At 41.1% G+C, this 12,233-nt stretch overlaps 2 protein-coding genes across 2 annotated transcripts in view; one reads left to right on the forward strand and one right to left on the reverse strand.

Annotated features, from left to right (window-relative positions):
• ERCC8 (ERCC excision repair 8, CSA ubiquitin ligase complex subunit) overlaps positions 1-5,533 on the reverse strand; it is a 31,639-nt gene extending 26,106 nt beyond the window's left edge. Inside the window, exons 1-3 of the mRNA XM_005151927.3 lie at positions 5,398-5,533; positions 3,156-3,251; positions 2,907-3,008 (exon numbers count right to left, since the gene is read on the reverse strand). Coding sequence (XP_005151984.1) covers positions 2,907-3,008; positions 3,156-3,251; positions 5,398-5,474 — 275 coding nt within the window. The 5' untranslated portion in view covers positions 5,475-5,533. The remainder of the gene's footprint in view (positions 1-2,906; positions 3,009-3,155; positions 3,252-5,397) is intronic.
• Positions 5,534-5,674: 141 nt separating this feature from the next.
• Positions 5,675-12,233, forward strand: part of NDUFAF2 (NADH:ubiquinone oxidoreductase complex assembly factor 2) — a 69,869-nt gene continuing 63,310 nt past the window's right edge. The window contains exon 1 of the mRNA XM_034073002.1: positions 5,675-5,861. Coding sequence (XP_033928893.1) covers positions 5,735-5,861 — 127 coding nt within the window. The 5' untranslated portion in view covers positions 5,675-5,734. The remainder of the gene's footprint in view (positions 5,862-12,233) is intronic.

A 12,233-nucleotide genomic window follows, 5' to 3' on the forward strand; every position in this document is an offset into this window, starting at 1 on the left:
AAAGCAGTAACCATTGCAGTTATCACGGCTATCACTGTGTAAACACAGATGCAGATCTTCTGTACAGATCTGGCACTACACCTGAGCTAGTAAACTTTCCTGCTCACTTGGGTTGCTAGAAAGCACACAAGATATCTTTAGTTTGCCATAAGCCATAAGCCAGCACTGAAGACGTCAAGTGGGAACTATTGAGCAACTGTTGAGCTCTGCTTACTAACTCCTGCATCACTTATCTCTGAGGCGTAGCTGAAAGCAGCCTGTTACTTTGCCATAGAGCTAAAAAACAACAGATCTTATTCACTTATTCTACAGGTGGACCAAGCTAATAATCTTCACGACCTGCAGCAGCAGGAAATCACTCCTAACTGAGAGCGAACTTACTCTTGCAGAGGCTTTTGTATGCACTGTGCAGAAGAAAAAAAAAACCAACCCTAAACTTACAGAACTAATTATCCTGGTAATAAGAGTACAGGTGTACAACACTGGACTGTGCTCAGCACTAAGTGAAAGCAATTATTTCTTCCATAATCCAGAGGGTTTAAGGAATGAACTGAAATATTCTTGAGAAGCTCTGCAGGAATAATCTTTGATCTGGCTAGGCTTAGTACCAGCTTCATGTCACTTGGCCCAACTTCACCTCTCAGGGCTGTATTTTATACCCATTTTTTTCCCATTACACCGAATGTCCCAAAAGTTTTCTACCAAAGTACATAATTAATTCTATGGATAGTAAGGTCACTGCCATTCATTCCTCTTTGAAGGGCTTTCAGCAGAAGAGACTACCTTACAGACAAGCATCAGCTGTGTATTACCTAGAAGCTGGTACTGTTCAGTTACACTCAAATGTCAGTTTTTGTCACAGATCCCACAAAAACATGTAAAGCTGTGTGTGCTGACTCCCAGTGGAACAAGGAAAGTTCTTGGTTTTGCATAGTGGCCCTACATTCTAGAGAGAAACACTAGCTAAACCACAGCTGGACATTAGAACGCGCTAAAACTCAGCAGGTCCAGTTCAGGGTCTATACATAAAGAGCTTCAAAGACCTCTACCTTTCCTGTAAGAAACTTTGGGAGCACAGTTGCATTGTGAATATGGGTTAACATTAACAACATGACATTATCATATGCTTCAAAGATAAGGGCCAGACAGTCAGATGGGAAGCATTTCTTATTGGTAACTACAAATTCATTTAAGATATCAGGAACTCCGTATGAATAATATTCCAACATCTGAAGCTCTATCTGAAGCTAATTAGCTACACTAAATATTTAAAATGTACTAAAAAGCTACACAAAAACTAGGAACAAATAACAAGAGGCTAAAAAACCTACTGTAGACACTTTATGCACAAATGACAGCAAAACAAGCCTATCATTACTGTGTCACACAGAATTGGATTCTACTAGGGTGATCTATGCTTCTACTCAATTGATAAGGAACAAAATTGCCTGGATGCATCTTAATACCTACTCAAGAAACAGACTATCAACTGTGTTCATAAATGGAAATTTCAAGTAAGGAATATTTTTACTGACCCAACTAAAGTTAATGATAGTGTCATTTTTAGCACAGATTTGCCAGTCTCCATGCTGTCTTCTCACCATGTATTTCTTCAGTTTGCTGTATCTGTTTCAGAATTCATCTCTATTTTGACATTTGGGTATGTATAGTTATTACTTGTTCTTAATTACAGTTTTAATTAATTTTGTTCAAGAAATCACAGCCATCAAACTCTTATCAAATGCAGCTGACTTGCAGTAAATTCTGTTCCTATTCACTGGTTTTCATGCATGTTCTATTACCCTTTTTCGTTCTTATGGCCTGAGATACCATTTAGGGCTTTTACTGTTACAAATCTGTTCTATTCTTGTCGGTCTTACTCATGAAGCTCTTAGACCTCAAGTAATTTGAAGACTACAAAAAAATGAGGGAAAATGTAGCTACTAATCTTTCACACAGTAGAACATACTTTGTGAGTCTCAGATAAAGCCCTCACCTACTAGACAACTTTGCTATCTAAAAACAAGGAAAAAAGCTTTTCCTAGAAGACTTAATGATCACAACAGAGAAAGTTTTACTGCCTGCAGTGAAACCCAGACAAGTCAATAAAGGTTTGAGTCTTTGTATAGATTACACACAATATGGTAGCACCCTGTTCTTCAGAAATGTCTCATTTTTGTCAGGAATGCATCTGTCTTTCACAGAATCATAGAATAGTTAAGGTTGGAAAGGACCTTAAGATCATCTAGTTCCAACCCCCCTGCCATGGGCAGGGATATCTCACACTAAACCGTGTCACCCAAGGCTCTGTCCAAGCTGGCCTTGAGCACTACCAGGGATGCAGCATTCACAGCTTCCTTGGGCAGCCTGTTCCAGTGCCTCACCACTCATGTCAAACATGTCTTTGTCAAACATGTTTTTAAGAAGTCCTGTATTAATTATCTTTGCATCTGGTGAACCAAAAATAGCTATTAGTAAAGCTGGAGCAAGCAGATAGGAAATAAAACAACTGTAAATCTGTATTAGATTTTTTTTCAATCAGATGAACAGGATTAAGCAAATGTAATTTTCCTTTTGCTTAAACATGTATTTATTCAAAGATACACATGCTGTATATTCTTGAGGGATGCAGAGTATTTCTACAAGAGGCAGTCATTGTACGTATACTGAAACTGTTAGGCAAATAAAGAAAAAAACAATTATTCCTGCTACTTAGTAAATCACATAAAACCACACAGTTTCTTGATTTCTTTTTGCATGCCAAAACACATAATGCATCATGCTAGCTTTCACTATTTCTGGCACTATTTTCCACAGTCTTTTATCCTAGAAATAAGAACACACATTAATTTGTCATGCAAGAGATGTTACATTACAAAATTTTAATAGAACTTTTGAGTACCTACCTTCCCACAGAGCAAAGTGCTTTACATGTGTAACTTGTTTCTCTGGTCAAGTTTTCAAGGTCATAAAGCACAATAACACCATCTGACCCACCAGATAGCATGCTGAAAGAGTTAACAAAGCCCATAAGTTACAATACTCAGGATCTCAATATGCTCAATATGATTGATTGTTCAACAAGAAAATAAATCCATAGTACCAACACAGTGAAGTACACATATACATTTTTACCAACTAAAACATATACTTACTATCTTCCCTCAACAGGCTCAATATCAAGGGTGTTGATACCACTCCCATGTATTCTTTCCACATCTCTATCTTTATTTAATTCCAAACTTAGAACCCTTAAAACAAAAACAATAGAAACAATTAAAAAATAAAACCAGAACTATGAACAAGAATTAACAAGACTAGCACAGCAGAATTTCAAAATGTTCCTATGTGCTCTGATCAGCTCAAACCCCAGTTTCCCACTTCCTCAATGCACTTAACCCATCCCTGCTATTTTTTCCAAAACTAGACGACAGATGCAATACAGGGCTGGAAATAAGTCCCGTGAACTTGTAAGGAAAAAACATTATACTTTGTTGTTTGGAAGGTTAAAAGAGAAATAAAAATGTAGAATAGGCTCAAAGAAATAGTAATACTGCATCTGGGGATCAAGATATAAAACAAAAAAAAGGGATGTAATTTGCAAACAGTGAGCAAAAGCAGGATTAAGAAGCAGTTGGTTTAGATGCAACAAATAGTTCGAAGCTTCATCATGTACCATCCTTCCAAACTTCCGTTTACTTGGAACGACGGACACCTAGAGGAGGACAGATTCATTCCCTGGAACTACGGAAACCTAGTGGAGGACAGATTCATTGCTTGGAACTACGGACACCTAGTGGAGGACAGATTCATTCAGTCCAACAAATCACAGTATTTACTTTAAGGAAACAGTATTTGTGTGTTATGTTTTCTGTAACATTAAATAAAAACTACACTATCCACATGAAGTTCCCAAGGCAAACTTTTCTTAACTGCAAATAAGATCTTGCACTACTTAGTAGTAGCCTGTATCTTTAAATATGCTAATATTACATGATCAAAGAAGAGACAGATTCTGCTTCCTTTAGCCATGCTACCTGATACAATATTAGCCTTACAAGATGACCAGAGCTTCCCACAGCACTATTTTGTAAAAACTGCTATCAACAAAAGTGTAACCAAGTAGCTAACTGAGAAGCTGTAAGGCCAAGCGCCCTTACTTTGTTTCAGCTGCAAAAATCCTGATGCAAGAAACATAGGCTGTTACAGACAGAACCCCAATAGCATGTCTGCAGGCATGCTTCAAAAGCAGTGAGTCATTTAAGCTCCTTTAAAACATGTTAAATGTAAGGACGCAAGAATTCACCTAGAACAAGAAGTCTGATGTATACAAGATACCTAGTTTAAAACTTTTGAGGTCAAGACTGAATTTTAGTGAAACAATAAATCCCCCAAAGGAAATGTTTTAAAACAAATTACTTTAAAATTCAGTTATAAATACAATCTACTGAAGACTACAGATTATTTATTTTTAAAGTCGAAATTAAAACGCTTAGGATGGGAAATGTTAGGTAGACAGCTATCCAAGTAACATAAATCCTTCCCACTATGCTTCTGTTCTTAACAATGAGTGCTTAGAGCACAGAAATGAAGTAAAATCGTGTTGTCAAAATGCACATAGAAGCAAGTTTCCTGAATCACCAAAGCTAATCTCAGTTTTTTAGAAGAACTTTTTTACAATGATGGAGCCACAAAAGCTGTAAATGAGCAACACAAATCCTTCCTGCTGCTGGAGTCGTTTGAGTGACTGAACTGAGACTGGCTTTATCTCGAAATACAGGTACAAAACTGATTCTGTGATAATGAACAATTATCACGTTATAATCTTTAGCAGGAATATTAGTAAGCTTCTCCATGCAATCACCACTTTCCACAAAAGCTGCTGGACACCTAAAAATCCCCCTTCTGCAACCTGCCAACATGCCAAGTTTGGGAAGAGGAAGGACAAACTGCAGGGGCACAAGCATCACAGCCACCTTGTTTTTCACAAAGCAAAGCATGGCCACACACACATTAAAACTCCTGCCGAACCTGTTACAGTAGTAACAGACCGGGTTATAGCTACCTGCCCTGTCCCTACTCAGCCCACCCCACGGCTGCTGACCCACCACAGCTGAAACCCCCCCGGGACGCTCCGAGGAGAGGCACCGGGGGCATGGGGCAGCCCCTGCTAAGGCCTCCGGAGGCTGCCGGCTCCCCGCGCCCGGAGCACTCAGCGGGGCGAGGCAGAGCTCAGCTCCGCTCTCGACCGGAGCCCCTTCTCAGGCCTGCCTAGCACGGCTTGAATCGGGTGAGAGCTTCCGAAGCGACAGCGCCGGGAGTTGCCACCGCCTCCGGGACCTCCTCGCTCACGCACACAGCCCCGCCCACCCGCTGCTCCCCACCGGTCCCCGCTACCTCCGGGTAGCCTCGGCCCGGCGCAGCCGCAATGGATCGTCGAGCCCGGCCTGACGAGCCCAAATTAACCCCAACATGGCGGAACCGTGAAGCCACCCCACTCTGCTCAGCCATTTTGGGGTGACCGCCCTCCACCAATGGTAAGTGGCGTTGCTTACATGCCCGTTACAGATGGGCGGAGTCAGGGAATGTGCTCGCCCGGGCAGGTCAGGGAACGGGACGGTGCACGCGTATGACGCCACCCGTCGGGGGTGGGGCTTGAGGGGCAGCGGGGGTGGTGGGTTGTGGGTTGTGGTGGTGACCTTACGAGCGGTGGCTGGAGCCCTGCTTCGGCGGGATGAGCCGGGCTTGGCAGGCACTGCGCGCACTGCGGCTGCGGCTCTTCGGGCCCGACAAGGAGCTGGTGGGCACCGACCAGTTTGGCAACAAGTACTACCGGGTGCCTAAGCACGAGACTCGCCCAGGTACGCGTGGGGACCGGGAAGCGGGAGGGCCGCGGACGTGGGCCGCCGGGCCTGTGGTGGTGGCGGCGGCGGCGGCGGCGGCGGCGGCTGGGGTTAGGGTGGCGCGGGGACCCTGCGATCTGCAGGCGGAGCGCGGTGCTGCGTGGTCTGTCGCCGTGCCGCTGCCGTTTGCAGTTGGGTAGGTTTCGTAAGTGAGGGAACGAGTGTGGGGAACCGGCGGTAGGCCCATCCCGTGCGGCTCGCTTCGGGATACGTGTTCGGTTAATCACTGGGCTGATGCTCTAAGGCAAGAAGAAACCTAAAGCAAGTTATGGAGAGGTTTTGGAGCATAGCCGTCACCCTGTAGTAGGTAGGTAGGCAGCAATAAACAGATTGACTCATCTTAGAATCAGAATAGTTAGGGTTGGAAAGGACCCTAAGATCATCTAGTTCTAACCACCCTGCCTTGATAATTCAGAGCACTTCTGCATATGTTTTTAAATTAACTCCTGTGTGTATGTGCACTGCATTCCTAGGAAAAATAGTTTTCTGTGTTTCTGCATGTGTTCCGGGAGCCTGGGTGCTCTCATACCATGTCCTCACATCATCAGACACGATGCTTACACTGCATAGCTATGTGTAATTTATTGAGGGTGGTTTCCCTGAGGATGTGTCAGTACCCATGCTTTAATGTTTCATAGTCCTGTTTCCTCTCCCTGCACAGGTTTATTTGTCTGCTTGCTGTTCTCCATGTTTTATATGGCCCAGCAACTAGAGCACAACTGTATTATTGTATCTATGTATTCTGAAGAATACAAAAAGAATACAAGAGAAGTGAAAGTCTAAGACTTAAGTCAGTACACTTCCTAAAGGGAAGGGAGGGAAGGAAGGGGTGCAAACCTTCCCTTCAGAAGCATGTAATGGTTTCTGAAGTTACTTTGCCTTCAGGGCAGTTCCCCTGATCAGTTTTGCTGTGAAACTTCATGAATAACTGACAATGACTTAAAGCAGGTCTGCTGAAATAGCCATCTGGGAAGAAGATGTGAACACCCTTTTGTCAGCAGTGTGTTTTTCCTCTGAATTAATCATAGACTCATAGAATAGTTTGTGTTTGAAGGGATGTTAAAGCTCATCCAGTTGCAACCCTCTGCCGTGGCCAGCAACAACTTCCGTTAGACCTAGTTGCTCAAAGCCTCATCCAGCCTGACCTTGAACAATGCTAGGAATGGGGCAGCCACAGCTTCTCTTGGCAACCTATGTCTGTGCCTCAGCACCCTCAGAAAAATGATTTCTTCTGAATATGTAATCTAAATCTACCCTCTCCCAGTTTAAAGCCGTTCTGCCTTGTCCTGTCACTACATGCCTCTATAAAAAGTCCCTCTCCAGAATACAACAGTGTAGCACTTACAGGCTTTCTGTGTCTTGCTTTCAATTGTTGGTCTTCTCTCTGTTGGGGTTCATGGTGACTCTGAGGGGCATATAAAGGGCTTTGTCTTTTAGCATACAAGAAGCAGTAACAACTACAGTCAAATTTTATGTGTATGATTACTGCAGTTCCAGTCCTTAATTACCAGTAAAAATACCTTGTTTTAGCAGAAATAGTGGCAGACTTTTTCTTGATAGTTGAATTTATGCTGCCATGCCTTTTACAGTGGAAGCTCTCTCTTGAAACTTTAAGGCTGATCTCTGTATTTAGGACTTAAATACATGGTAGTTGTAGTGTCAGTAAGAGGGCAGGGGAGGTGGGATGTTGTACTCAGCAGGAGCACAGATTAAGAGCTTTTAAAATTAGTAATGAATTGCAGTAGTTGTACCTAAGAACACATCGTGTTAGTCTTTATGTTTCCCGGTTTTTTGCTAAGGTGAAGTGTAGGAGGTGAACTTGCACAGATTTTGCTTTGGGCAGGGAGGGCTGGTTGTTAAATACTCTGCAACTACAACTATGATTGAAATCTGTGAGACCAGCGCTGCTGTAAGTCTTAAAGCTCTTGCAGATTAACTTCATTTTAATGATACAGATGATACAATGCAGGTCTACAGCATTATCGGTATTTCTCTGTTATTGGATTTTCCTCTCATTCTCCCATTTGTCTTTGCCTTGGCCTGATGAAAATTATGCACCACCAGCTTGCACTGATGCAATGTTCTACTGCCACCATAAGGGAGAGATCTCTTCAGTCTATTTTCTTTCTCACTGCTGCTAACTTTTCACTATTATTTATTTGATCCTCTTTTAATTGTTTAATGGAACAATGGATTAAAATAACTTGGTTACAAGCTAGAACTGGCATAGAAGTGGGAATGAGTAGGATGAGCTGTTAGATAGAATAAGATTATACAAGGTACCTTGAAACAAATTGGAGAGCTAGAACTTTGTCCTGGACAGAGTTAAAGTCCCTAATACTTCCTAACCATATTTGCCTCAATTTTTCGTTGCCTTCTAATAGTTTGCTATAAAGCTTTTCAAATCCTCTGTCAGTCTAATTCATATTATCTGGGAAAAATAATGTATTTAAAAAATACTAAAAAGTAGAGTAAGAAAAAAAAAAACCCTAGCAAATGGCTAATGTTTTATTCACTCCTCCAGTGCACCACTGAATGAAAGTAAGGTAAGGGTTCCTATAATTTAAATTTATAAATGGAAATTTGAGATACTCAGAAAAATACCACATTTTCCACAAATGTATTAATTCACAATTAGTTCATTCTTCCTTATTGTTTTTTTTATGTAAGTAGAGGACAGGATAGTGTGTATCAAAAATACTGCTGCTACTAGAATTCTGGGTGAATATACTATTTTTCAAAATACTACTTTTCAAAGTCCTGTTTTCTGTTCAATGTACTGATGTATATTTGGCACTGTGCTACCTGTGGCTCTAGATGATCTAAAAAAAACCTAGCCTCTCAGCATCAGCAGATGAGAGAACTCTGAAAGAAGAAAGACTTCCCCACACAAAGAAGAAATTGATGGTGAAAATTTTTCATGAAACTTTGCATTTTATTCTGTTGATTTGTTCTGGGTTATATTTATTGGTGGAACTCACCATTACAATCAAACACATTTGACCATTGAGATGTGAGATGTAATAATTGTTAAGGAGGGAGGAAAATAAGTAGAATTAAAACAGCTTCAGGAAAATAGGCCTCAGTAAATCTGGAAAACCAATAGGAGAGATCCTGTGAATGGCTAAGAAGAATAACTGAAAAGCTATGTAGCACAGTTCATACCTCTTAACTCGTGTTCCTCCAACTCTTAAAGGCACAAGTACAAATTGCCCTAATGTGGATGAAGGCTAAGAAGTATAACAGTAAATTGACCTAGCTAAATCATGAGGTTTTACTGACCTTAAAAGTAAAAAAACACTCCTTGAATAAGATTAACTGACAGGTGCTAGAAAAGTAAGAGGAACCAGAAATAGCTTACAAGTATATTCACAATGTAGTGAGTGAAAACTGATGTGAAGTTGTTGGTGTGACAAGATAGGTTCTTACCAAAATTGTTTTCAGTGTGGGCAATACTTTGACGGGTTTAGACCTTTTTGTGTGCCAAATTTAAGACTGTGGATGATGAATTTGCTGTGTGGCTGCAGAGCAGGCTGAAAACTGTTCTTGGAATTGTCAGAAATGTTATCCTGTCAGCTGGAGGGGAGTATCCACCAGCTGTCAGTTGAAGTTCAGAACTTTCAGAATTACACAAAGTTTTAATTAGTGATTTTGGTGAAGATCAAGAAAGTATTTTTATTACATTTGCAGGTCAAACTGTGCAGGAGGAAACTGAGAGTAGCTGTGAACCTCTTATGGCAAGTCAACTGTCATGTAATGCAACTGGGGGATCAGCTGGCATCAAACCATGCTTATTTCTAAACAAAGGGCATGTGATTTGGTGGCATGTAATTCAGTAGTACAGCATGTATCATATTAATGCTGCTACAAATTTCATTTCTGTGTTCTGTTAATTTGGATACCCATTTTCTCTGTTTCCATCTTACAGGTCATTATTTAATTTCCTTGAGGAAAAAAAAAAACCCCTTATGAATTTTTGTATTATTATTAAGATACAATCTTCCCTGCCTCCTGTGGCAGTGCCTTGCAACTTTGGGTTACTGGGATGCAGGGGATTCTATATCCATTAAATTTTGCCACCCACAGGTGGCTCACTTCCACTGTAATTTGTGCTTTTACTTATGCATATGTCAATCAATCCTTGTGGTGTCACTAGAGAAAATATACTAGGTTTGGTCTATTCGAGGGCAGGGAAGTGTGCCAGTGCTTTCACAGGTTTGTATTACCGTGTGGCTGAGGATATGTCAGTTTATTCTGTCGCTAGGACAGTGATTATAGATGGTTGTGTATATAAAAGACTATGTGAGAGACCAGTGCAGGATGCAGACAGCACTGGACAAAAATTTTTTGTAGAGGCAGCCTTGTATAGACCTTGCAGAAAGCTCTTGTGTGGGGGTTCCATGGTGTCTACACCATGGTTTTCTGTTCTCTGGATTTGGAGAGGACTGAGTAGCTCTAGCACAGTGCCAGGCCCAACATGCTTCATCCTTTTGTACTGTACTTGGGCAAATAAGCTCATGCAGAACAGATAGCTGTTACTTACCTTTTCATGTTTTAGACATGGTAGGTGTATCAGGACCAGGCAGGGCTTTGTTTCAGACCAGTGGGGAGATACCACCTTCAGCTAGAGGTGAGAATGGATGGGGAGTGTACTATGTGTGCCTTCTTGTGCTTCAAGGAAAAGCTGGCTGACAACTTCCTTTTGGTCTTCCCTGGCCCTTGACAGTTTAGAACAGAATTACGTGGAGCCCATGATGCAAAGAATTTGTATTTAGTTTCTTTCAGATGTGAACTGTTCTCTCCTGTACTCGGTCCAGAGTCCAGGATGCTTGGATCCTGAAGCCTTGTCTGCATGAGTAAGGAGTAGTAGGAGCTGATCAGTGGATACAAGTAGTTGATGGCGAGTTTCTTTACACCTCCATCGTGTGATTCAAAGAGTTTATTTCAGATTAAATTCAGTCTTTTTACCAGGACTGAACTTCCACAATATATGCAATTTGAAGAGCTCAAAAAGGTAAAATAGGTAGATGCCACAGGTGTGGCTTTCACATTGCTTTGGCACCTAACATCTTGTTGGTTTTTGAAATGTTTTTAAGTGAGGATTTCTTCTTGGGGGAAGGGGGGTGGGGGAGAAAAGCTAAGTTGTGCACACAGAAACTGCTTCTAGATCCAGATCAGCAGGTGGTAAATAGAGGCAGCACAGGATTCACTACAAAACCACACTTGCTTTGAATCAAGTCACTGCTAGAGACAGAGTCTCATAAATATCCTAAACTGTGGGATGTCCAGGTCAAACTCAAGATGTAGCAACTGTATCCTCAGACCACTTTTGCCTGTTTGTAGTCACAGGAAAGTTATCTTGCATTCCTGATTTTGACTCTCTAGCTAATTAGATTGTTAGAAGAACTGGCTACTTGAATGCATTTCATTGTGATGTAGGGAATCATTGTGAAGATGTGAGCAGCAGTACCAGCTGTCAGTAACATGCAGAGGTGCTGATTTTAACAGATGTTTTGCCTTACTTTAAAAAGGTCTAATAACGAATGGCAGAAAGTTGTGAGCTTGCAAAGTTATCATAGTTTTCCTGGATGAATATAGAAAGGCTTGGCAGTTTTAGAGTAAAAGGGAAGGGAAATGTAAAACTGAGCGGTTTGAGTCTGGTTGTGTTAATTTTCTTGAAAGAGAGAAAGTGAACACTGAAAGTCCCTAGACTGTTAGAATAAAAAGTTGTTAGATTCAGTAAAGAAGGTAATTGCTAGAAATAGAAAAAGGGATAGGGAAAATTTGAGTGGTAATACAGAGGGGAAGCACCCTGAAAAAGAAACTGTTCTGCTCATAGAAATATGAAAGAATTCAGAAATAGAGTAGTTAATTTTCTGAAAACATGGAACTTCAGACAAAGCGGGACTGAAGGTACATTGTTTAGTGTTTATCAGGGATTTTTATTTTATTTTTTTATTTATTTATAAGTGAGAAGAAACTATAATCTTCAAAGTCAAGCCAAACCTTTAGCAATATGGTGAGGTAGGCTCGTTTTGAAGAAAAGATGACTCTGTGTTTAATGACATTCTGCAAGTGGTAATTTTTTACAAGATAACCTTAAAGTGATGACAGTGATTAAATGGTACAACTACACCATGCATGTCATGAGACAAACATCCAACATAACTCATTAACTTTGAGATGACTCTTCAGTTGCCAGTCCTGAAGCTGGATGTGAAGGAAGGTGGGAATAGACAGTGGGGTAGTAGTGATTGATGACTCATTTAAAGATCTCAGACAAGTATAGCTAAACAGGCTACCTTTATCAGTGTAGTGCATTTATTTTTC

The sequence above is a fragment of the Melopsittacus undulatus genome, chromosome Z, assembly GCF_012275295.1.
Source record: "Melopsittacus undulatus isolate bMelUnd1 chromosome Z, bMelUnd1.mat.Z, whole genome shotgun sequence".
Classification (NCBI taxonomy): domain Eukaryota; kingdom Metazoa; phylum Chordata; class Aves; order Psittaciformes; family Psittaculidae; genus Melopsittacus; species Melopsittacus undulatus.